This window comes from Oryza brachyantha, chromosome 3 (genome assembly GCF_000231095.2).
Source record: "Oryza brachyantha chromosome 3, ObraRS2, whole genome shotgun sequence".
NCBI lineage: Eukaryota > Viridiplantae > Streptophyta > Magnoliopsida > Poales > Poaceae > Oryza > Oryza brachyantha.
In genome coordinates this window covers 7,729,256-7,752,823 of record NC_023165.2, presented here as the reverse complement: position 1 = coordinate 7,752,823, position 23,568 = coordinate 7,729,256, and the positions used below count along the sequence as shown (strand labels likewise).

Genomic DNA, 23,568 nt, shown 5'->3' with positions numbered 1-23,568 from the left:
GATGTGATATTTTTGGAAAAAAAATTTAGGAACTAAACAAGGCCTAGGGGATGTTTAGTTGGTGAAACGAAAATTTTTACATGTTACATCAGACGTTTGATCGGATGTCGGAAGGGGTTTTTGTACACGAATGAAAAAACGAGTTTTATGACTGGCGTGGAAACGACGAGACGAATCTTTTGAGCCTAATTAATCCGCCATTAGCGCATGTGGGTTACTGTAGCAGTTATGGCTAATCAGGTATTAATTAGGCTCAAAAGATTCCTCTTATGATTTCTCACATAACTGTACAATTAGTTTTTCGATTTATCTATGTTTAATACTCTATTTAAACGTCCAAAGATTTGATGTGATGTTTTTGGGTGAAAATTTTTGGGAACTAAACAGGGCCTTAAATGCACCTGAAATCGAAAACCACCCAGGCGCACTGTGCTCCAATTCGCCAGAGAGTTCTGTAGTCGGAATCTTTGCGAAATCTGATGTTCAGATCGATCCACGCTGTCCACTTATGCTCTCTCGTTTCATTTGGAAACGCACTTACCCAAATCTCAGCAGATCGCTGCTTGTCCAATTAAGTTATTCTCACTACCCCCAAAATCCCAAATCTTCACGGTACTAAACTACTAATTAAAAGGACTTGGTGCGGCGATAGGGGTTAGAAACATGATAAGGACCTAACGATGAACAAGCAGGTCCAAAACTTAGGCTCTTAAGCAGCAAACCGAGAAGGGACAAGCATTAGTCTGCTGTTAGTAGTTGGTGATGGCTGGGGTTAGCGTGGGCATTTGCAACTGTAGTGGCAAATTAAACGGTCCTCCGCTGCACTGCCCTACTCCACCTTCTTCTTTGGATCACGCGAAGCTAATTTCTCTATGCCAGGACCCATGCCAGTTGATCAACTAGTTTACGATATCTAGCACTCCTGCCCCGATTTCCCAAGGGACAAACCGAATCATCTTGCAGAATGTAGCAAAGTCAGGTCAAGACGTGCACTTTTAGGGTTAACCTAGATCAGGGCGACATGCATGGATCCGGGTTCCCTCGGTTATATATACGCCAAGAGTATTGAAAATAGTCTAAGCACTCAAGCAGTTGCAATTGTTATTTTTATAGTTCATTCATGTAATATCTACTCCTAGATAGTATATAATAAGGCTTCTATTTAGTTACCTGTAACATATTGATATATATATATAATAAATAATTTTATTTTATAGATATATCTGATTTAAGCGATATATTAAAGAGATTTGCTTCAGTCAAAAAAAAATACCGGTACCAAATCATTTCTTATCGTTGGATCTAACAGTACATATCCTACTTAGCTAGATCCAATGATGAGAAACGATTTAGTACCTCGAGACAGGGTTTGCGTTACTGCGGTTACCGCCGCGGTAACCGTGTCCTCCGCGGAGGTACGGCTTCGGTAAGCCACGATAACCGAGTTTAAATTTGAGGAGAATTTAAAAAAATTGAGAAAATTTAATAAAAAATACATGTTATATATGTTGATATATAATGTAGTTTTGTCAAAGAAATTAATGAAAAAATGTATTCCCGGCGTAATTAAAAATTATAAACGAGTATTTCGGAAAATAAAATTAAAAAATAACCTATTGCAAGTAATATTTCATAGGAAGATGGTCAAGAATATTTGGTGTTGAGTCATTATTTAATTACACTAGATACTAGCGTACATAATGTTAAAATACAAATATGTAGCGATAGATATATGAAAAGTATGTATTTAGAAAAATTGTACGTGCATCTTAGTACATACATAATAGTTTTATTCGTAATAATGGGTAGTAGGTATAGTTGTGACGCAGCAATCAAAATGAAGTTGTTGTTACTTGTTATTGGAGTGAATTATTTCGTGAAGGGTGATATGCCGGTATATGTTGGTATGTTGCAATATCAAGAATTTAGAAAATGTCACGTGAAGTTTTCTTGTTTTCCCTATAACATGTCCTACTGTCATAAATATAGTCACAAAATATTTTCCTATTTTCTATGTATTATTTTTAGATTTGTTAAAGTTTTTTTTTCATTTGACATCACACCCACGGTAACCGCGGTTTCGGCTAAAAAAACGTGCGGTAAACCGCGGTAACCGCCGTTCTCATGTGTTGTTCCAGCAAGTAGTTACTGCGGTTTTCGCGGCTTACCACGTGGTAACCGCGGTAAGCTGCGAAAACCGCGCGAGTTTAAATTCAATTTTTTTATTCAAATTCATCACGGTTTTTGCGGTTTTTGTGGTTACCGTGCGGGATCCGCGGTAGCGCGGTACCACAGTTTTGGCGGCTTGCGTGGTAAGAGAAACCCTGCCTCGAGATATTGGTACCTCGAGATATTTTTTATTGGACCAGAACAAATCTATGTACTGAAACATCTTTGAATCAACATGCGTCAATCTTATCTCTTTTCATGCTTGCCATTCCACATATTAAAAAATCCTATATATAACGTCCCGTTCTATACATACGCACGGTAACGTCACGCCGTTATTCATATTAGCATCTTCGACTTCAAGAGTGCCTAAAGCAGATTTCCTATATGTAAATTTCATGAATTTAGTTTAAAAAACATGCCTTCAATAGACTCCTAAAGGCCCTCCTAATTTTTATACACGCCCAATCTGGATTCCCAGTCCTGCTAGCCCTATGTGCCGCGCATGCCACCGTGGCAAATCGCAATAATCGTATAGGAGAAATTAGGAAATAAGGTCTTAGCCAACAAACTATTTTTGACTCATTGGATTGCTCCAAGATATGTGTCCCTATTTTACAAACTTGATTTTACCCCCTCTCCCTCACCTTATTCCACTGGTTCACCCAATTCCAATGCCCATGTTAGTTGGACCCATGAGTCGTTCCCTCCGTTCTCCACCTAAAAATTTGATGGGTCTATGCAATCGATCGGATTACGTAGATATCCCTTCAACACAGTATAGGTCATAAAAAGATTTTGGATAACTCATCAAAGCACCTAAGCCAGTTGGAAAATAGGTTCTATGGGCAATCTCACATTAACCCATTAATTTTGGTTCCAGTTCAATATTTTTCTTGAAAAGTTTTGAGAAGAAATTGAAAGAAAACAATGTTAGTTATTCTACAATATTATCTATTGATAATAAAATTATAGAACTAATATAGACGTTTATTTTTCTAATCCAACAAGTTAGATATATTTATACTACTGTCTCATTTACCGATAGTAGAAAGACCTACTAGTAATATAATTGTAAATCAACGTTAAGGATATTTCTACTGATGATAATATACTAGCAATAGAAAGGGTTGTACCAAGCTCCTACAATATAGATTCATACAGAGAAAAGTTCTGGCAGCTTGCCGCATGGATAATTTCACATTAACCCATCTCTGGCATCTTGCTACCAGCCTACCACCGCCCTCACTATCAAGGGAAAAAAAAGTAGCAAAAAAGAGCACGAGAACACGATGCGCCATAAGGAAAAAGGGGGGCATCCTCCGGTAATAGCACGGCTGATGCTGGGACTGTAGGGCTATTACATCGCCATCATCAACTAAGAACACCGTCACCTTGTTTAGTCCACGAGCGTGGAGCAAAAGAGCTCAAGCGCTTCAACACTGTTCTCCCCTGGCCCCTTAACCCCTCTGCTAGCAAGACAGTCCATGTGCCTGCACCAAACACTTGATGTGATGCTCCTCCCTTTTCATGCCTGGTAGGGGGGGGGGGGGGCGAAGGGAGTAAGAAAATATTCAGAAGATGTGTGACGTCAAATATTTGATCAGATATCAAAAGGGGTTTTTGGCCACGAATGAATAAACGAATTTTACGGCTAGCCTAGAAACCGCGAGACGAATCTTTTGAGCCTAGTTAATCCATCATAGCATATGTTGGTTACTGTAGCACTTATGGCTAATTATAGGCTAATTAGGCTTAAAAGATTTGTTCAAGATTTCTTCTATAACTGTGCAATTAGTTTTTTTTGGTTCATCTATGCTTAATGTTTTATTTAGGTGTCCAAAAATTTGATGCGATGTTTTTAGAAATTTTTTTGGAACTAAGTAGTACGTAGGAAATTGTACTGGTAAGCATATAGACGCGTATGCTTCTCACTACTGTACGGTTTTGTCCCGGAAAAAAAGGAGGAGGAAAGCAAGAGAGATTAGCATCAACAAGCCAACAACCAATGAATGGATCATTGGATCAGCTGGAGGATCAATACGACGCAGAGAAGCGCCAACGGCGAATTGGCGATCTTCAGTTCTGGTCACGGTCATTCGGTCATACTATGCGTTCTTGTCAAGTTTCACGATTTGACGGCGTGCGGTTTGTTCTGAAGCCTGTGTGTGTGTGTGCTGGTTAACTGGTTATGGTATGTAAGTTTGGATTAGTTGTTTCACCGTTTTGCTGCTGAGTGGTGCCGACTGCTCGCAGGTCGCAGGTGCGTGCTGCTAATGATCTGATCTTGCCCGCCAGCCTAAAATGCTTTTGGCAATGCTTAAAAATGGCATCCTTTTTTTTGCTTTTGGTAACGGGAAACATTGTCGCCTAGCGTATCAGAATCTTTGAAAATTCTCTAGCCAGAGCCTGAGCAAAATTATGTCGCGTTCATCTTCCTCTGTCAGTGCGTGCGCTGCGCTACGTACGTAGGAACTGTGACGAATTTAACTGCTCCCGGTGAAAAAGACCTATGTATCACTCATTGCAAACACATCAGCGATACATATGAGCATCGATCGGCAGTACGGCAGCCAAGCACGGAGTGCCCATCTGGACGCCGCCAAGTACTACTGAACGGAACGAGCCAACAACCAAACCCGGCCGTGCGCGAGCGAGGAGACCGCCAAGATTTTTCCACTCACTCGCGTTAAGCCGCACGGGGGCCGATCGGCCGGTGGAGCCCGAGACCCCACGAAGCCGTGCGAACAGATCGATCTCCTCCCAAGTCGCAACGACGCGGCGCGCGCGCGCGCGCGGAATCCCCAGGCACGAAAGGCCGGCGCGGGCACATGGACGCACGCATGCGGGCACGTTGCGGTCCACTCCTGGGAGGACTCTGGCCGAGCCGAGTGACCGCGCGCGCTCGGTCGAGTTGTGCGAGAGTTGAGACACCGGGTCTCTCCTCACCGAAAAAAAATATGTATATGTAAACTTTTTATTTATGTAAATTTTATATATAATTTTTATGTGAAATTTGTATAGATGTATTTTTCTAAGATGAATGTTTAATGTAGATATTTTCAACTATATGCATTATACATTAAATTTGTTTCCACGAACAATTTTTTTATATAACTTTTATGCATGTACATGTCTACGCGGGAAAATATGGGCAAGTCTATCTAGCGGACTTTCTTAATTTACTAGCGAACACTTTATTTAACTTACGTATATAAGCTTTATGCATATAAATTTTATACATATAAACTTTAAATATATAAATTTTATGTGTATAAAGTTTAAGTATATAAACTTTTTTAATATAGTTATATAAACATATGGATTTTAAATTAAAAAATCAAATCCTACTTTACATTAGAGTTAAATATGTAAACTCCACACGTATAAGCAATGACGATATAAACTTTATATGTATAATTTTTTTTAAAAAAGTTGTATGAAAAAAAGAAAATAAGGAGTATTCCTGGTCCTGGGAAAGCGAATTGGACCCACGCTCTTCTCTCAGCAAGCTGCACCGGCGCCATTTCTGTTTTGTCGTCGCCCGTGCGCGTCGGGATGCAGTAGGGCCGTAGGGGCCAGCCCAGAGAGCACTGTAGCGCCGTACCACCGGTGCAACTGGAGGCCGAAACGTGCGCGGGGCGCGCGACAGGAGGAGGGATATGAATGGCAACGAGTTCCTGGCGCGACGGCGACCGACGACCTTCCTCCCCGCGGTGGTAGCCCGGCGGCGAGGCAGGCTCGGCACCGCACGTGGGGGTGGCTGGGCCCGGCGCCACCCTTCCCACCGGACCCCGGGTCCATCCCATCCATCCATCCACCGCCGACCTGACGCTCCCCCTCCTCCGGCGAGCATACGTGCGCGCGCGTCTACGTCCTCTCCCGTTGAGGTGTCGCGCGTCCGGACACGGCGACGCGCGGCGTGGGATACACGGCGGCGGCAGCAACAGCAGGTGCGGGGAGCCGGCCCACGTGCGGCGGGTCCCAGCGGCCTCTGTCTCTGTACAGCGGCCGCGGCACACCTGCTCACGCCAACAACGACGTTTTCCTCTCTTTTTTTTCAGCTTTCACACCATCCTGAGCACTATTCCCGTTTTGCTAATTGCGAGTAGTATATCGTTTTCTTGCCTGTTCCGCTTGAAAATCTGCCGGCAGATTCAGAAAAGTAGGCTGCATGACCGTGGAAATCAGCTCAGATACCACACTCCTACTAGTAGTACAGTACTAGAGTGGATCCATACGAGTGTGTGCGAATATAGTTCCTAAAATTTTTTTCTAAAAACATCATATCGAATTTTTAATATCTAAATAAAATATTAAAAATAAATAAACCAAAAAACTAATTATATGGTTATAAAAGAAATCTTGAGACGAATCCTTTAAGCCTAATTAGCCTATGATTAGCTATAATTGCTACAGTAACCAACATGTGCTAATGACGGATTAATTAGGCTTAAAAGATTTGTCTCGCGGTTTCTAGGCTAGCCGTGAAATTCGTTTTTTCATTTGTGTCCGAAAACCCCTTCCGATATCTGGTCAAACATTTGACATGACACTTCTCCCAAAAATTTTCTCAATCTAAGGTGGTGTTTAGATCGAGAAAATTTTTGGGAGAAGTGTCACGTCAAACGTTTGACCGGATGTCGGAAGGGGTTTTCGGACACGAATGAAAAAACGAATTTCACGGCTACCCTCGAAACCGCGAGACGAATCTTTTGAGCCTAATTAATCTATCATTAGCACATGTTGGTTACTGTAGCACTTATGGCTAATTATAGGCTAATGAGGCTCAAAAGATTCGTCTTAAGATTTCTTTTATAACTGTGTAATTAGTTTTTTGATTCTATGTTTAATGTTTTTTAGATGTCCAAAAATTCGATATGATATTTTTGGAGAAAAATTTTAGGAACTAAACAAGGCCTAAACACCACCGTAATACTGCTGCGAATTGCCAGTAACTCTGAAGCCCCTGCAGCTGCAGGCGTGCAGGGCGGTCATACATAGCTGTGGCGATAAGAGGGAAATTGGTGTACTCCTTTGACCATAATAACACCCAACAGGCAAAAGATGCCGCAGCCCGCAGGTGAGTCGAACTTGGGCACACGCACGGGATACGGCTTTGTTTAACGCTTGTTTCTTGTGCTGCACCGTGGAAACTCTCGACGACCATGCGTGCAAGCTCATGCGAGCGAATGGCTGCAAGGCTGGAACCATCGACCGCGTAGCTAGCTTGGAAAGGCCAAAGGGCACACACAGGTTACATTCTGGCAGACTTGCTTGTGCAGTTGTACACGCGGGAAAGAGAGCAGCAACCCGAGTAGAGAGCAAGAAGCAAATTCCCTCTGAATTCCTCCGCACTGCCAAGTCCAGGCACCACAGACAGCACTAATGTGGATGAATTCACAACACCGAGGGGGGAATGGCAGTATGGCACCCATTATTTGCACATACAAACTAGGCACAGGCACCCACATTAAGGAGAGGGATCTTTTTTATGCACTCAAGAGTTGAGAGTGATCAGGCTTCAGAGGGGTACATTTGTCTGTTCAGAAGACATATACATAGCATGGAAAAAGTGTACAAAAATAGGCAACTAGCTCCCATAGCAGCAAACACTCGCATTTGCTTGTGCAGGGCTGAGCTCAAACCGCATGACTGCAGGAAGCAAGCATCTTCGGATGTTCAACAGAGCAGAGAATTATGACATCATCAATGCTAAAGCATGAGCCTTGTAAAATACTGCTCAAACTCTTGATCGATCGTCAGCTTATTCTTCTCATCTGCTCGATCGATCGCCGTCCAGATGGGCACACACAATATATTAGTATCTCTATGACTGTATCTAGCAAGCAATGCAAGAATAAGCAAAGTATGGTACTCTTGAATGCTCACCGTGAATGCTATTCTGGCCTCTTGGCAATATGAGTAAATCCTCTATTCCATTCGAGTAAAGCTTCTCATCCATAATACGAGCTGCAGATTCATCGACATCGCCACTCGCAAGCTCATTTTTCATTACAACATCATATTGTCCAAGTACATCGTATGCCCCCTCTATATCATCATCATATGGTAGCAGCATCAGACCAGGGTGATCATACTCCAGGTGTTGCATATCCCAACTGTCAGTATCTTTGGTGCCGCTGCTACGGGAAGAAGTAAAAGCTTCAGATGAAATGTTGTTGCTTGAGCTGCTGGATGAAAATGCCTGGACCTTCAGCATTTTGTGGTTCTCGATTCCATTTATAGAGTCCACTTCAATACAACCACCAAAAAGGCTTTGAGTGTTATCACAAGATTCCAATTCTTCAACTCTGTTGGCCATATAGATGTCACAGTTCTTGTTGACGAAAATGCTGTTGTGTCCTAAGCTTTCTGTTCTTGAAGATTCTTCTTCCTGCCAAGTTAATCTATTCCGGAATTTGTATTTCAGTGATGAAACCCTAGGATCACTCAGCTCATACTGTGACTTCCTTTTCTTGTGGGGACTCTCATTATAGTAAAATTTCTCTGAAATACTGAAATTAGAACAAACTTTAGCAATAATATCACAAACATTTACCTCAAAAAAAATATAACAAACATGATATTCACTTTACATAAAATTAACAAATAAAAAACATCAAAGTAACAAAACAGGTGTCAGAATTTTCTGTATGCCCACATGAGAAGATTTTGGAGTTTGGTGGTTATATCATAGTCTTGTACATCTCACACCTGATAAGTAACATAGTTTATAATGAGTCATAAAATAAACATAATCCAATGTATCTAAGTGGAACATACCTTAGCTAGTTTCAGTCCAAAACTACTAAAACATATCAGAGGCATGGAATTAGAAGGTTAAGTACTGATAGTTGAAATTAACGGTATATGCAATTCAGTTATGTGTTTCAACTGACGACAACATACTACATATAAAGTACAAAAAAATAGTACACGCCTAAAAAACACCAGATTGAATTGCAACCTACATCAACCAATGTTGTTTAAACAATTTGGCACTAACTTCTTTGCGTGTCCAACAATAACATAATTCCACGCATTGCTTACATGGCATACCTCAATTCCTTTAAAACTTTTGTCAATCTTGTTGTTATAACCGTATAATCTTGCTTACAAATCTATTTCTGTATCCTGTCAGTATTGCTGTTGTTGAATATAACTCAAGGTAGGAAGTAGTGGCTTCAAGGCACGCCTTCACAACACTCTTTGGGTAATAGAAGCAACATTGTATAAAAAGATGAGCCGGCAGGTTGTTATGAATGGTTACAAGGTGGCAGGCAACAGGGTTAGTGACTTAGCCAGGACGATCCGATTATCCAGTTCACAAAGAGGGGATACTTAGTGCCTTCTCCCCTTTCATTTACAGCAATAATTTCATGAGTTTTTCCTTTTGCAAGCAAGTAGATCACCCTAAATTGTTAAACTGGTGGCACTCAGCTAAGATGAGATTCCTCAAATAGCATTGAAATACAAACTCTTTGGGCGATAATAGTTGCATATGATTGTGCCACATCTGGCCAGTGGCCTCTGAACCATGATGACAATATAATATGTCATTTTGACCTTGGCTGATTGCAATAACTTGTGATGATCCTATGATAGATTTAAAAAATATTGCACTAACCATATCACTAGAATTGATTGCAATTGTGTACTCAGGTCAGAAATTAGCACCAGATGGAATGCTTAAAAACATCAGTTCATAAAGTAGCACTAAGATAAGATGCTTGATGTGGTATATGGAGTATCATCATTCCAGACTTGATTTTAACTACATGTGCCAATACCACAATACAAGGTGTATATAAAGGTAGGCCCTTGTGGTAGACATCACATCATAAAACATGGATGGAAGCATGATGTATCACCCCTTTACAGAAAAAGGAAAGAGGAGCGGAAAAAGGAACCAACTAACACTGCAAAACCTTGCTAGCCATCCAACAAGGCAAACTTTTTTTTTTAGATAATGATCCAATAAGGCAAGCCAGCTTACTTTCTTTAATATCACACAAAAGAAGATATAACTTGATTTAACTTCACCCAACTAGTGATAGTGGCGTCCTTTGTTAGCTTACCAAACTAGCAAAGGAGTACCATACCGGCCAGCAATGCAACAAAGATCTTGTTCTGCCAATTACGCAGTTATAAGTGCAAACGCGGACGAACCAGTTTTTATCCTGCAAGTTACTAGAATTAACTTATAAAATTTAATACTCCCTCTGTTTTATTATTTTACGACGTTAACTTTTGGTTATACATTTAACCATTAGTTTCATTCAAAAAATTATAGCATTATATATAATTTTGTTATGATTTGATTTATTACTAAAGTAACTCTAAGCCTGACTTGTAGCTTTTCATATTTGCACAAAATTTTTGAATAAAACAAGTAGTTAAACGTAGATAAAAAGTCAACAAAGTCTATTAAAAAAGAGCAATTTTATCATCCTTAAAAAGGTACCAGGAGGTACCATTTAGTATCTCTTAATACCTTATATACTAAATTTTATATAAAAAATAAAAAACAGTGAAAACTTATAATACCTCCTTAAAGATGGGAAAAATGCTCTTAAAAAAACTGGATGGAGCACTGGTTAGCTCGTCGGCCCACTACCTTAGCAGCAGCGGCTGCAGCGCTCCACTGATTACCCCAAAATTAACTCATGGTTCTTCGATCCTTCGAACGGTGAAATTATGTGCACGACTGGAGGAAAGCATATATGTGAGCTCAGTCTACTTAATTACAATTAAGGTCCTCGTAGCAATTCCCCAATTTTCTGCACAGAGATCTCTCCCAAACTGGTTATCTCGATTGTACTAATCTCTTCCTTAATCAGTACGGCGAGAAGTGATGAAGAACATGGAAATTCTAAGAACCCTAGCCAAACCGATCAGCAACTAACGTCATACAAACCAAAAATGAAGACCACAGGCACTACATACACTAGTACAGCTAACAGCAGAGGCGAGGAGGAAGATTGTAGTACTAGTACTAACCAGCCGTTGAAGCTCTGGGTGCGCTCGTTGGTGGAAGCCGACTCCGCCGCCGCCTTCACCATCATCTTGCCGGCGCCGCCGCCGGCGGAGTGATCCATCGGGGAGAGGGAGCAAAGGAGGAAATGGGGATGGCGAGGAGGGGACGCACGCAGGCACATATGTCGTTATTTTACAGGCGGAACGAACCACATGGAGCGGGTGCTCAGCATGCTCAGCTCACTGGTGAAGCGAAGGGACAACCCCTCCCTTGCTCCCCCCCTATCGGTCCTCCTGCTCCACGTTCCGTTTCGGGGATTCTCTGTGGAGTATGGCATGCAACTGAAATGGCATGCAACTGAAATGGTCGGACGCCTATTTAGTTCCCAAAAGGTGTGTTTTTTAAAAATATCACATCAAATCTTTGGATATCTAAATAAAATATTAAATATAGATAAAATAAAAAACTAATTGTATAGTTATGAAAGAAATCCTGAGACGAATCTTTTGAGCCTAATTAGACTATGATTAGTCATAAGTGCGTTAGGCTCAAAAGATTCGTGTTGCGGTTTCTAGGCTAGCCGTGAAATTCGTTTTTTCATTCGTATCCGAAAACCTATTCTAACATATGGTCAAATATCTGAAAGATTCGTGTTGCGGTTTCTAGGCTAGTCGTGAAATTTGTTTTCTCATTCGTATCCGAAAATCTCTTCTAACATACGGTCAAATATCCGACGTAACCCTTATCCAAAAATTTATCATCTAAACGGGGCTGAAAAGGTCCACACTATCTTGTGCGCACAAGATCCGTTGAAAGCCACGTGCTCGCATCGAAGCCCATCCTGGCACATCAATGAAAGGAAGGCCCACTACTGCTTATCGGGATAATGCTCGGCCCAGGACAAATCCCAGATCCGAAGGCCCAAATTAACGCCGTATATTAGAACTGCACTTTTCGTTTGCTCCTAACGACTGCTGGAATTGCAAGTATGTAACTTGCGCTCCGTATTTTAGAATTTTGGTCAGAGATAAACCAGTGCCATTCACATACGGGATGTTTGAGTTCAAAACAAAGGGTTTAGTTCAAACTTCAAAAATCAACGAGGAATTGACAGATACTTAACTTTGCGAGTAATACATCATTTGGATCTCCTAAACACATAGAAAATGCCAACTTCCCCGACGAAACTGGGTAAAGGATTGCATGTAAGTTCATACTGAAATAGGGTACAGGTCAACCAAAAATACCACAAGTGAACATTTTCCTATGTACAAAAACACTCCTCAAGACTAAACAGCTATTCCCCATTCCGCAGGTTTTGTCAGTAGTTATTAGCTTAAGACCTGCTGGCACTTCAGCAGCCTATACCATATTAGAAGCATCTGCTTCACTATGCCACCCATCGCTTACCCGGTGCTTGCAAACTGGGCATGTTCCCTGTTGGCGCAACCACGGATCGATGCAGTTTGCATGAAACTGCAAAACAAGTAGGAAAGTAAGTAAATTTTGCAGTCCCACCTCATGACAGAGAACCAATAGCATCTGTCAAACCTTCAATGGAAAGCGGAAAACTTAAGGGTATGAATAGGAAGAACATAGGATTTTGAGAGGAATACAAGTGCAAAACAAATAATTGAAAAACACAAGAAAAACAAATGAATGATTGTTTGATTGGACCACGAGAAAACACAAGAATTTGAGAGAGAGACTCAAAAGGAAAATTTCCATGATCTTGGACCTCATGTTAAATTTCCTCCGAAACATATGGAATGAGACATTACATAGGAATTTCATGGGATTCAATAAGATTCAATCCTTTGTTTCAAAAGATATAGGAAATATTCCTATAGGATTGTAATCCTACAAAATTGCTATGTTTTTCCTTCAAATCAAATAGGGCCTTAAAAAGACAAAAGCAAAAAACCATCATATGGTAGTTTAACCCATCTAGGACAAGCCATATCACTACGAAAACACAAACATAACAAAACAAAGTATAAAGTTGTGGCGATAGTCAATCAAAATTCAATTTAGCTTAACATTGTGAGCATGGATCACATTTTAGAATTCAAGACCAGTAGAGATTTGAATACAAGAGAAAGCAGCTAAACCAAATATAAATCACATAGTATAGTGGCCAAAGCTCAACATCAAAGATCATCACAGTTAAAGCTCAAAACCATACCGTATGAAAACAAAAGGAGAGTGTAAGAACTATGCAGACTGGAAAGAAGAGGGATTTCCCAAGGAAAAAGAAACAAGTTCTTTCCAGAACACACATGAATTGCAAATGGCATCAAATGCAGTGATTTCGTAGCATGTTTTGGGGTTTGCTTAACAAAATGTCACGACAGTTACTATGTAAAACTAGTGTTTAACAAACAGTGCGCATTATCATAGTACAATAGATATGAATAGGAACTAAAGCCTGTTGCTGCTGTCACATAAATAAACAAGCTTAAGATGATTCTAGTATACTTGTTCAAAAAATACAATTCTAATACAATTATTACCTGATGCAGGCATGGTAGGCTTCTCAATAGATCACCCACAATGACTTGCTCTAAGCAAACCGTGCATGTCAACTCATCCTCCAGGGTGTTGTCAGTTCCATCAGCCTTGAAAAGATCCTGCTTTTTCTGCACAGCAAAACCAAGTTTGTAGAACAAGGAAAATTGAGACCAAACAACACAGCTGATTGTAACTCTAGGCATGCTTAAAAAAAGACAGAAATAAAAGCATAGGTACTATGGGATTGTTATGGAGCTACCATAGTTGACTAGTATTAAATTCTAAAATACCACAACAATATTAACTAGCCCCAAGTTAACCAAGTAACGTTCAATGATTTCCAGCAATGCAAGCTAAAGAACACAGACAGCACATGTGGTGGCTCAAATCTTAGTCATACCAAAATGTCAACAAGCCTATGCAATGAATAATAGAGATGTCATTGAAAGAATAACTCATGTTAAATATTTCTTTATTACCTCATTGCTAGCTTCAGTAGAAGAAATAGATGGTTGAGATGGTCCACTACAGAACAAAAAGAATCAAATGGTTAGTTATACCCCATATATAGTAGACCAATTCGGAAGTAAATGGTTGGTTACGTGTCAAAAATGGAAGGCAGACTTGGACTCATCATGAGTTTGCTATGCATGTAAAAAAAACGAAGCCAAAAGGACTCTTACCTTTTTCTGGAAGAGGCATTTCCTTGAGCCTGAACTTTGTATTTGAATACAGGAAGTGCATTTATTTCTTCTTCACTCATTGAAGGAGCATGAGGGCTATTGTCTGCATCCAAGGCCCTAAGGGCATCATAATCTGCAAGCAAAGCATCAGCAATAAATTATAATGTAGTGTTTGCACGAAAGTAAAGAGTATATGAATCAACCTAAGTGAATAAAGTGTATCACCTAAATCATCGAACTCACGGTCGAGTAGCGCAAGTTGGAGCCTAAGGCTCTGCAAACGGCCTCGTGTAGCAAGAGCTATGGTTGGAGGGACATGCACCCGCAGCTCGGTGCCAAGGAAGCCATTGGCAGCTGCAGCATGAGCTTGCGCCTGTGCTTGGAGCTGCTGGCACGTGGCGTACATCCTAAGGCTGGTGGCCATTAGGAACACACCCAAAACCAGCCAAAGCTACGAGAAGAGACAATTTTCGTGCAATCCGGTAAAAATGGTGAAATTGTTCCTTCAAGTATATAAGAATAACAATCATACGAGAATTAATAACTTACCAAAAAATTCGGAGACATCTGGTGTGAGTTCAGTACCATGAACAGCATAAGAACTGCCCAAAACGAAGATCACATTAACTACAAAATCGATCCTTTTACAGCTGAATAATATCGGTAGTAGAAAGGACATGCCCACAATACCAGTTACAAGAAAAGCCAGGTTGCTGTTCACCGGCCGGCCACCCGCATGAATCCGCTACACACAAGCCCGCACACAACTGGAGTCAGACCAGAACCAACATTTAAGCAGAAACGCGTATAAAAACGACCAGAAACACTCACCATGGCGCGGCGCTCCGGGGCAAACCCCGGGAAGCCTCCGGCCTCGATGTCAGCCCTGCTCCCCCGGAACACGAAGCTCATGGCGCCCTCCGGCCAACACCGCCGCCACCACCACCACAAGCCTTTATGAATCGCTCTGAATCCCTTGCCGCTCCTTGCAGGAACAAAAACTTGACGTGCCCACGCCCCCGAGGCCCCGAAGCCCTGGAAGCCACCGACAAAAAATGAGGAAAGCGACGGCCCAACCAAAACCCTAACTAGAAATCCCCACGGCTCCATGACCCCCGCGCCGCGGGAAACTGCCGGCTAAACCCCCGAAGCTACACCAGAAGACCAGAACCTTCGCCCAGATTCTAGGGCCTGATCTTAGGAAAACAGTCACCGAATCCGGTAGCAAGCGAGATTTCGAGGAGGGCACCCACCTGATCGGGGCCGAGAGCCCTCCCGAGGCGGCGATTCGCTGGCGCGCGGCGGCGGCAGCAGCGAGGAGGAGTAGCCTAGCCGGTGCGTGGAATGGGGAAAAGGAGCGAGCAGTAGAGACTAGAAGAAGGGGAGGTGGGAGCTGCTAGAAAGAAGGGGAAGGTTTTTGCAGTTTCAGATCGTGCTCGTTGCGTGGCCTCCTACTACTACCTCGGAAGAACACGTGGCTACATCCGCACCGTCCGATGGATGATGGACGGACGGAAATTTTCTTCTCGCCGAGCAGATGCGGTTTTTTTTCTTTTGTGCGATTCAAGCTGAGATGGCCAGCTGACACGTGGCACTTGCAGCAAACATATCATTAGCTCGTAATCTCGTATACAACGACGGACAAATAATCGCCACGTACACAACATTACACACCAGCAGGCGATCGGATCGGAGAGAGAGACCATCTCTAATACTTGGCCTCTCCTCTTACGATTCGCCCCCTGATGCTGAGACCATCTCTAATACTTGGCCTCTCCTCTTACGATTCGCCCCCTGATGCTGCCGCCGGCGGCGGCCGCCATGGCGAGGCATCGATTAGTGTACTACACAGGGTTTGGAGGAGGGCCTACGGCTACGCGCCGGCGCCGAGGCGTTCGGTGGCCAGGTCGCAGCGCGCGGGAGCGAAGCCGACGCGGCCGTTCTGGAGGTCGTACTCCACCCACACGTTCTGCTGGTGGTGGTGCCCGATCACGTACGCCGACATGCCGGCCATGTCCGAGTTGCCGAACGTCAGGCACCACACCGCCTCCGCGTCCCCCTCGCCGCGCCGCTCGCCGGGCACCATGTACAGGAGCTTCTCCCCGGCCACCGCGACCTCCGCGCCGCGGAGGACCAGGCCCACCTCCGGGAGGAGTTCGCTCGCCGCCGCCATCCGGGCCTCCGGCCCGCGGAAGCACGCGTCGAACGCGCCCTGGAAGACGAACTCTGGCTCGCCGAGCGGGGCCAGGAGCAGGCGCGTCTGGTTCAGGAACTCGTCCTTGAGCGCCGCGTAGGCGTCGGCGAGGAGGAAGGTGAACTGCGTGCCGGAGTCCACCATGGTCTGCCCGGCGCCGGTGTGGTCCGGCGTCAGCGCGGACTTTGGGATGGGGAGCAGGGCGTAACCAACGCGGATGCCCTCCAGCTGCACGGAGTAGGCCACCCGGTCGAAGTACGGTAGCGGCTGGGAGATCTCGATGAGCGGCGTGTAGTTCAGCGGCGGCGCTACGCCGCCGTCGTCGCCGAGAAGCAGGACGCCGGGGCCCTCGCCTGGGGAGATGCAGTACGCGAACCGCCGGGTGCCCGTCTGCGTCACGAAGGAGAGGGTACCCCGGTTCATGCCAAGGAGGCCGGTGGCCTCCTCCGTGGTGTCGGTGGCGTTGCTGTTGGTGGCGGTGGTTGACGAGTAGGAAGTGATGCAGCCGAAGTAGTTGCCCACGGGCGGGGCGCCACCGAGGAGGAAGGTGTCGGCGGCCAGGACACCGTCGGCCGACGAGGCGTCGGCGTAGGAGAGCGAGACGCGGCATGCGTTCGACGGCGGCATGCCACAGGACGGCGGGACGGGGAGGTCGCGGCCGCGCCATTCGCACGCCGGCGACAGGCAAGGGACCGCATCGTACGAAGCAGAACCCGACGCGTTGAATGCCGGAGTCAACGGCGGCGCGCAGCTCCCGTTGCAGAGCAGCCACGAGAGCTCGCTACCGGTGTCGAGCACCATCGTCACGTTCTGCGGGGGCGTGCCGACGGCCACCGGCACCGTCAATCTCACATTGTGGCGGAACCGCAGCCTGTTCGCCGCCGGCGCCTCCACCTCCCGCACCCGCAGCGGGAGGACCGTGCCTCCCGGCGACTTCCCTTCTCCGCCACCACCGCCCACGGCGTAGCCAGCGCTCCCGCTCGCCGCCTCCGCCCTCGCGAGAAAGACGTAGAGGCAGAGCAGAACAAGAAACGCCTCCATGACGTCGTGCCCAGCCAGCGCAGCTACCCCTACGTTTCTATACCTCTCATCAAAAGCTCGCGTTTTTCCCGTGCTCTGCGCCTCGGCCTCCGCTCCGGCCGCGGCGCGCAGACGGAACTGCAAAAGTGAGACAAACTCTGCAAGACTGCATATCTGCAGCGCACTGGTTTGATTCATTCACCCGGATGAAGTGCGGCAGCCGGCATTACACCACCACTACACCTTGTCCTCGTCCTCGTGACAACTTCTCATCATCTAGTGCATCTCCATCGTTAGCGTCTCTTTCGCGGGCGTTTTGATCTTTGCAGCATCCATGTGGTTCGTGTTAGCAGGGTGGTACAGCACACTACTGCTGCTGCGCTTACTCGCCATGTTGCTTGTTGCATCCTTCCCTCCGCTGGTCCCGGTGCTTGTGGGCTCTGCAGCTGCAAACTCAGGAGCGATCTCGTAAATGCGCTAGTCCCGGCCGGCATCGGCATGCCTGAACTGAGGCTTCTTCCTAAATTTTTTTTCCAAAAACATTACATCAAATCTTTAGACACCTAAATAAAACATTAAACATACATAAAACAAAAACCAATTACACAGTTACGGAAGAAATCTTAATACGAATCTTTTGAGCCTAATTAATACATAATTAGCTATAAATACTACATTAACAAATATATGCTAATGACGGATTAATTAGGCTCAAAAAATTCCTCTCGTGGTTTCCAAACTAGCCGTGAAATTCGTTTTTTAATTCATATCCGAAAATCTCTTACCTCTTCTAAAAATTTTTTTCAAACAAAACGGTGCCTGAAGCGGCGGGCTGGGGTCTGGGGCAGCGAGGACTTTCGTTTCAGCTGTTCGGGCGAAAGGCGTGTTATCGATGTCACCATCCATCGTTAGATTTGTCAAAGATGGAGATCTTTCTGTGTTAGCTCCAGTTCATCCTGTCTGCGGTTGGGAACTCCCTGGTTGACAGCTGGATTCGTGCCATGGAACACCGGACTCACCGGCCTCTCCATAGCTCCCGTGGAGCAGCGATGGCGGAGTCACCGCCCGGCGACTCAGGCACCGGTTCGTGCTCTACATAAAGAAACTGAAGGTTAAATTTCTGTAACACGTAAACATATTTAGATCAATTGCTGTCCTAAGTAGCTATATTTTAGAACAGCGGGAGAAGCTGACCTGCTTTGCAGGATCCATGCCCTGCATGATTTTTCGAAATTTTTTTATTTTTTAAACTTTTTTTATAAATAATTTTATTACTAATCTCCAGGAAAATATTTTCACATATGAACTTTTTAACTACGCCATCAATATTGGCATGGCAAAACAACGCTATTACGCAGAACTTTTGGTGTGACAGGCTTGCCACGTCATTATCGGCTAACCATATTGTGTGGCAGCCTTATCTTACTACGTCACCAACACTGGCATGCAAGTGGCGGATCCCCCTACCCGATCTGCGCCATTGAAGTCTTTCCTTAGCCCTCGCAACAAAATTTTCAGTATTGCCGAAGAGAAGAAATAGCTAGAAACATCCGGTCCCTCCTAATATTTTTTCTAGATCCGTCACTGCTGGCGTGGACAAAAAAATTCATATGGTGAAAATATTTTTCTTCAAGATTTAGTAATAAAATTATTTATTAAAAATATTTAAAAAAATAAAAAAATTCTGATATTTCCGGGTAGACAAATTACCGTACTGATCATCCTTATGATTCTGGGCGCATGTGGCGTGCTCCGCGACACGGACCGGACTGGACTGGACGGGGTCGATCACTTGGCCTCTCTCTCTCTCTATGTCCTTCGATAATTTTAGCTTTGCCAACTCCGGCTGCCGATGAGCATGTTTCCCTTTCGTGAAAGCAAAGCGAACTCCTTGGAACAGTTGTACTACTACTACGAAGCATTCGCGGATCTGGCCGTCTCCCGGTCTTGTCCTTCGGCGTACGTGGCGCTGGATGCGTCACGCTTGACGACATCGAGATAGGAAGAACATGATACGGCCTGCACGTACAATGAGCCGCTAATTTTGATTCGCATGGTCTATGGATAACAAATGCGGAAAATTCCTTTTCTTTGACTTGCGCATCAACCAAACCTACTGTCACATAATTTATTTGCGTATTCGCTGTGGCTTGCAACTCATCCTGTGGCATTTCCAGCCGTTTTCGCTACGATCAAATATAAGCGAAACAATATATTAGTTATTAAAAATTATACATAAAACTTCTCTATACATGTTCCTAGTATCTAAAAGAAAATATCACAAAACAAACTATGATATAAAACCTTAAAATCCACTTAAACTTTTAAATTTGACTTCTAAGAATAAACACTAGTGAAATAACGAGAACCTTCTTCAAAGCACGTCATGCCTTTTCAGGGTTCGTTTTACTGTTTGGAGAGGGGTTACGTACCCCGCGGTAAAAAAAATCTAGATAAAATTTACCAAAAATAAATAAATCTGTGTTTAGTTCCTTTTAGCTTAATAGGATTATTGGGCCCTAACTTTTACTACTTCTACACCCCACGGTAAGGCCGGGCGCCCTGAGATAAGGAACCCTGCTGCCATCCCAGTTTATGCATCACAAGTCGACAAGAGAGCAAATTGGAAGTCGCCGTGGTTCAGTTCGGCTCCACGAATGATTGATTAGAGACGTACACTGGTCCCAGAAGGATGACTGATATCCTGCTTCATTTGGCCAAAAACAGTAGCCACGTACACGGCAATCATGCACAATTTGTTAAAGCTTCGGTGCATGCCAACCTGGCACGAGGGACATGAAGATGACACAAAGACAAAGGGAGCAAATCATCCAATCTCTCCCTCTGCTTCATATAGATTTTGAGCCCGTAGGCAGCAGCATGATCGAATGGCTTGAGCCACGTACTTTGCACCAATTATTTGCCGCCTCATTTCTGCAATCCATCACTGGTGATTGGAGGATAATTCAATACTTGGACGCTGCAAAACGATGTCGGTACGTTGGAGAGAGAGAGGGGCCAAACCAGCGAACAAAGTGGAGTGAACTTTCAGAAAACATGGAGCCTCATCAAAGCATTCTGCAAGGACACCGCAGGGCGTACGACTATTTGGTTCTGAAGCAAAAACCATTTATTTTGGCCGGGCTGAAGCAAAACCATTTGGAATTAACCAAAAGGCTCGCACTGTATGTGTACATGAGCACCTGTCAGAGTCCGACAGTGTTGAGTACACAGTTGATCACCTAGCCCCAGCCATGCTGCCAAAACAAGCAGAAATTCTTCTTTCGGGCCAAGATCTTCTCTTCCTAATCCTTTTCTGAGAAGATAATATGTACGACAATCCTGGCCTCTCAATGGTTTAATGAGCCCATCACTTCCTGAATTCTGATACAGATTTGACAGATGAGATTGATCTTTCCCAGGTCCTATTATTAAAACCAGGATTAATGTTTTGTCCACAAAGCACATAACTCAGCACAGCGAGCAATTGTTATTTGTTGATCATTTAGCAGCAGTCGTTCTCGTAGCGCACGCGCTCACGGTGAAAAGTTTGTCCAGGTCCACTGATGCATTCCAAGCCATTGAGCCATCCTGCCAGGCATTTGCCTGATGAGTACTTAGTACCAAAGCCAGCCTCAACCTCTTGTACCTAACAGGAAAGCTTACCTCAAAAGAAGATGAACGTCCATAATGGCAGAGAAAGTGAAGGGCGTTCTACTCATTATACATGGCCTGGAATGGGTCCAGTCCCCGCTTGACCTGACAACTGCCTGAATCAATCTTGGTCAGAAGCTCTTATGCTGAGATACTTCTAAAAATGGACCCCCAAGCTTCGACCATTACCTGGACCAGGAGCACTGCAGAATACCTCCATGGATGCACCAGTAGGCTGTTTAATCAACCGACATTGGGTGATGTTGAATGCCCAACGAACAAGAGAACCGCATTTCATCTTGATGATGGTAACAGGCTTCTGGGAAATTCATGTAAGCCTGCAACTGGAATCTGACAGAGCCAGGATGTTAACACACGAACAATTCACAGGTGATACTTCAGAAAATTCTGCGAGATTTCAAATTCTCCCCTGCCGACAAATGCCCCCCACAATGTCATCAAGTAACTGATATTAAATGCACTGTAGAACTTTGCAAACAAATAGGCATAATCCAGAACATGTTAGCCACTCAGCTAGTGAACCTCATGGCCTCATGGGACCACTGAATGTCAACCTACAGTGCAGGGAAGGACATGGAAGTTTTCATGGAAATTATATCAAGAGTGAAGTGCATCAGCGGTCTCTAAACTTGTGTGCATGTGTCATCTAGGTCTCTAAACTCTCAAAATGCAATTTTAGGTCCCTGAACTTGTCTGGTGTGTTATATAGGTCTAAACGGGCTCTGACCCGCTCCATCCGCTGACGTGGCATGCCACGGTGGCGCCTACGTGTTGGTGGGGCCATGTGGGTCCCACATGTCAGTATCTCTCTCCTCCTCCTTATTCTTGTCTCTCTCTTCTCGATTCCTCCACTGACATGTGGGACCCACACAGCCCCACCAACACATAGGCGTCACCGTGGCATGCTACGTTAGCGGATGGAGCGGGTCGTAGCCTGTTTGGACATATATGACACACCAGACAAGTTCGAAGACCTAAAAATATATTTTGAGAGTTCAGGGACCTAGATGATATATACACACAAGTTCAGGGACCACTGGTGGACTTCCCTCTTATATGAAAGTAGCCAGAAATTGATGCAAGAAAAAGTAATGCAAGAAAGGAATCTTCAGCTGGAGAAAACAACCAAACAATCGGTTCCACGAGCAAACATGAAGTACAGTTGCACTCCTGGAATAGCACAGATGAAGCCCAAGTAAAACACAATAACACTGTTAACTCAGAAACCTGTTGTACTAACTGTACAGTCTGTGCTTAAGTAGTAGACATGGACTATGAGCCAAAGTTTTAAGAAATGAAAATCACTTCTATCCTCAAGTGTGAAGAGCGAAGATAAGTGAGTTTCATTTTCTTCTGCGGGGCTGCAGGCAATTCAGATTGATTAGATGTTTCAATATTCATCATGTTATGAGCATGGATTAGCAAGGAAAAAGCTAGCAGATACTAGAATATTGAACTTACGTCGTCTTTTTGAAATCCTTCTGATCCAAGTAACTTTGAAGTTACTCCTCTGTCCAAACAATAATCACAACAGCGCACTATCAGGTATAGAAGTAACAAAAGAGAACACAGGATACAAATTAGTAAGGTAAACAAGTATCTATTGTGCGAAACCAAATCATAAGAAGAACAAAAGCATTCGGCAGTTGCTACATTCACATAAAGCAGGATGTTGAATATATGTTTCTTCTTCCATGACACTAAGCCACTAACACATACACATTAGAAGGTTGGTAAAAAAAGGTTTATTGGGTTGTTTGTATCAATTCAGGAGTATGATTGCAAAATCCAAATAGAGAGCATGATAAATTGCTACAGCATGACCATAGAAATACTTCATTGTATTGTTATCTGTCATAAAAGAATAAGGCAACAGAAACAAGTACATAAGAAACAAAAAGGAAAATCACATAGTTAGGCCAACCACTATGTGTTAGCTTGTATTATTTCTAAAATAGGAGAAAGAAACCACAGGGATGATTGGATGAACATAGACAAAGAATCATTATGTTTTTGCATGACAATACAATTTGTTCAACAAACATGCCAGAGAGGGATTTAGAAAACAATAGCACAATACTCCCATTCTCCCAGTAACTGTAGAAATGCACTGAGTGATGAAGTAGAACAGTTAGAACTGCTGTGATGAAGTTGCACATGAAATATATAGGGAAAAAGCCAAATAACACCTTAATAAGATGCTATAGACGTATTATCTAACCAATCTACAAGGGCACAGCACCATACACCCCAATCCAAATAAACACCACGCTAGTTGAACTCACTGAAGAAACAAACCTACCGTATGGATTTCAACACTACAAAGTACAAGTATA

At 43.8% G+C, this 23,568-nt stretch overlaps 3 protein-coding genes and 1 long non-coding RNA gene across 4 annotated transcripts; all 4 read right to left on the bottom strand.

The window, feature by feature from the left end:
* Positions 1 to 7,494: 7,494 nt before the first annotated feature.
* Positions 7,495 to 11,404, bottom strand: LOC102710675. The gene is made up of 3 exons (XM_006649773.3): positions 11,173 to 11,404; positions 8,062 to 8,687; positions 7,495 to 7,949 (listed from the first exon to the last, which is right to left on the bottom strand). Exons 1-3 carry the CDS (start codon positions 11,328 to 11,330, stop codon positions 7,885 to 7,887), a joined length of 849 nt encoding a protein of 282 aa, XP_006649836.2. The 5' UTR covers positions 11,331 to 11,404; the 3' UTR covers positions 7,495 to 7,884.
* A 773-nt stretch (positions 11,405 to 12,177) lies between these two features.
* Positions 12,178 to 15,741, bottom strand: LOC102710385 (E3 ubiquitin-protein ligase SDIR1). The gene is made up of 9 exons (XM_015835790.2): positions 15,597 to 15,741; positions 15,175 to 15,378; positions 15,034 to 15,088; positions 14,893 to 14,945; positions 14,569 to 14,794; positions 14,344 to 14,476; positions 14,140 to 14,185; positions 13,663 to 13,788; positions 12,178 to 12,625 (listed from the first exon to the last, which is right to left on the bottom strand). The coding sequence occupies exons 2-9, from the start codon at positions 15,253 to 15,255 to the stop codon at positions 12,512 to 12,514; spliced, it is 834 nt and encodes a 277-aa protein (XP_015691276.1). The 5' UTR covers positions 15,256 to 15,378; positions 15,597 to 15,741; the 3' UTR covers positions 12,178 to 12,511.
* Positions 15,742 to 15,861: 120 nt separating this feature from the next.
* LOC102706271 (aspartic proteinase PCS1-like) lies at positions 15,862 to 17,812 on the bottom strand. Its single transcript, XM_006651185.3, has one exon. The coding sequence runs from the start codon at positions 17,753 to 17,755 to the stop codon at positions 16,217 to 16,219; it is 1,539 nt and encodes a 512-aa protein (XP_006651248.3). The 5' UTR covers positions 17,756 to 17,812; the 3' UTR covers positions 15,862 to 16,216.
* A 3,040-nt stretch (positions 17,813 to 20,852) lies between these two features.
* On the bottom strand, positions 20,853 to 21,461 carry LOC107303912. The gene is made up of 3 exons (XR_001549882.1): positions 21,401 to 21,461; positions 21,224 to 21,327; positions 20,853 to 21,148 (listed from the first exon to the last, which is right to left on the bottom strand). It is a non-coding gene; the product is annotated as an uncharacterized LOC107303912 (long non-coding RNA).
* Positions 21,462 to 23,568: the final 2,107 nt, after the last annotated feature.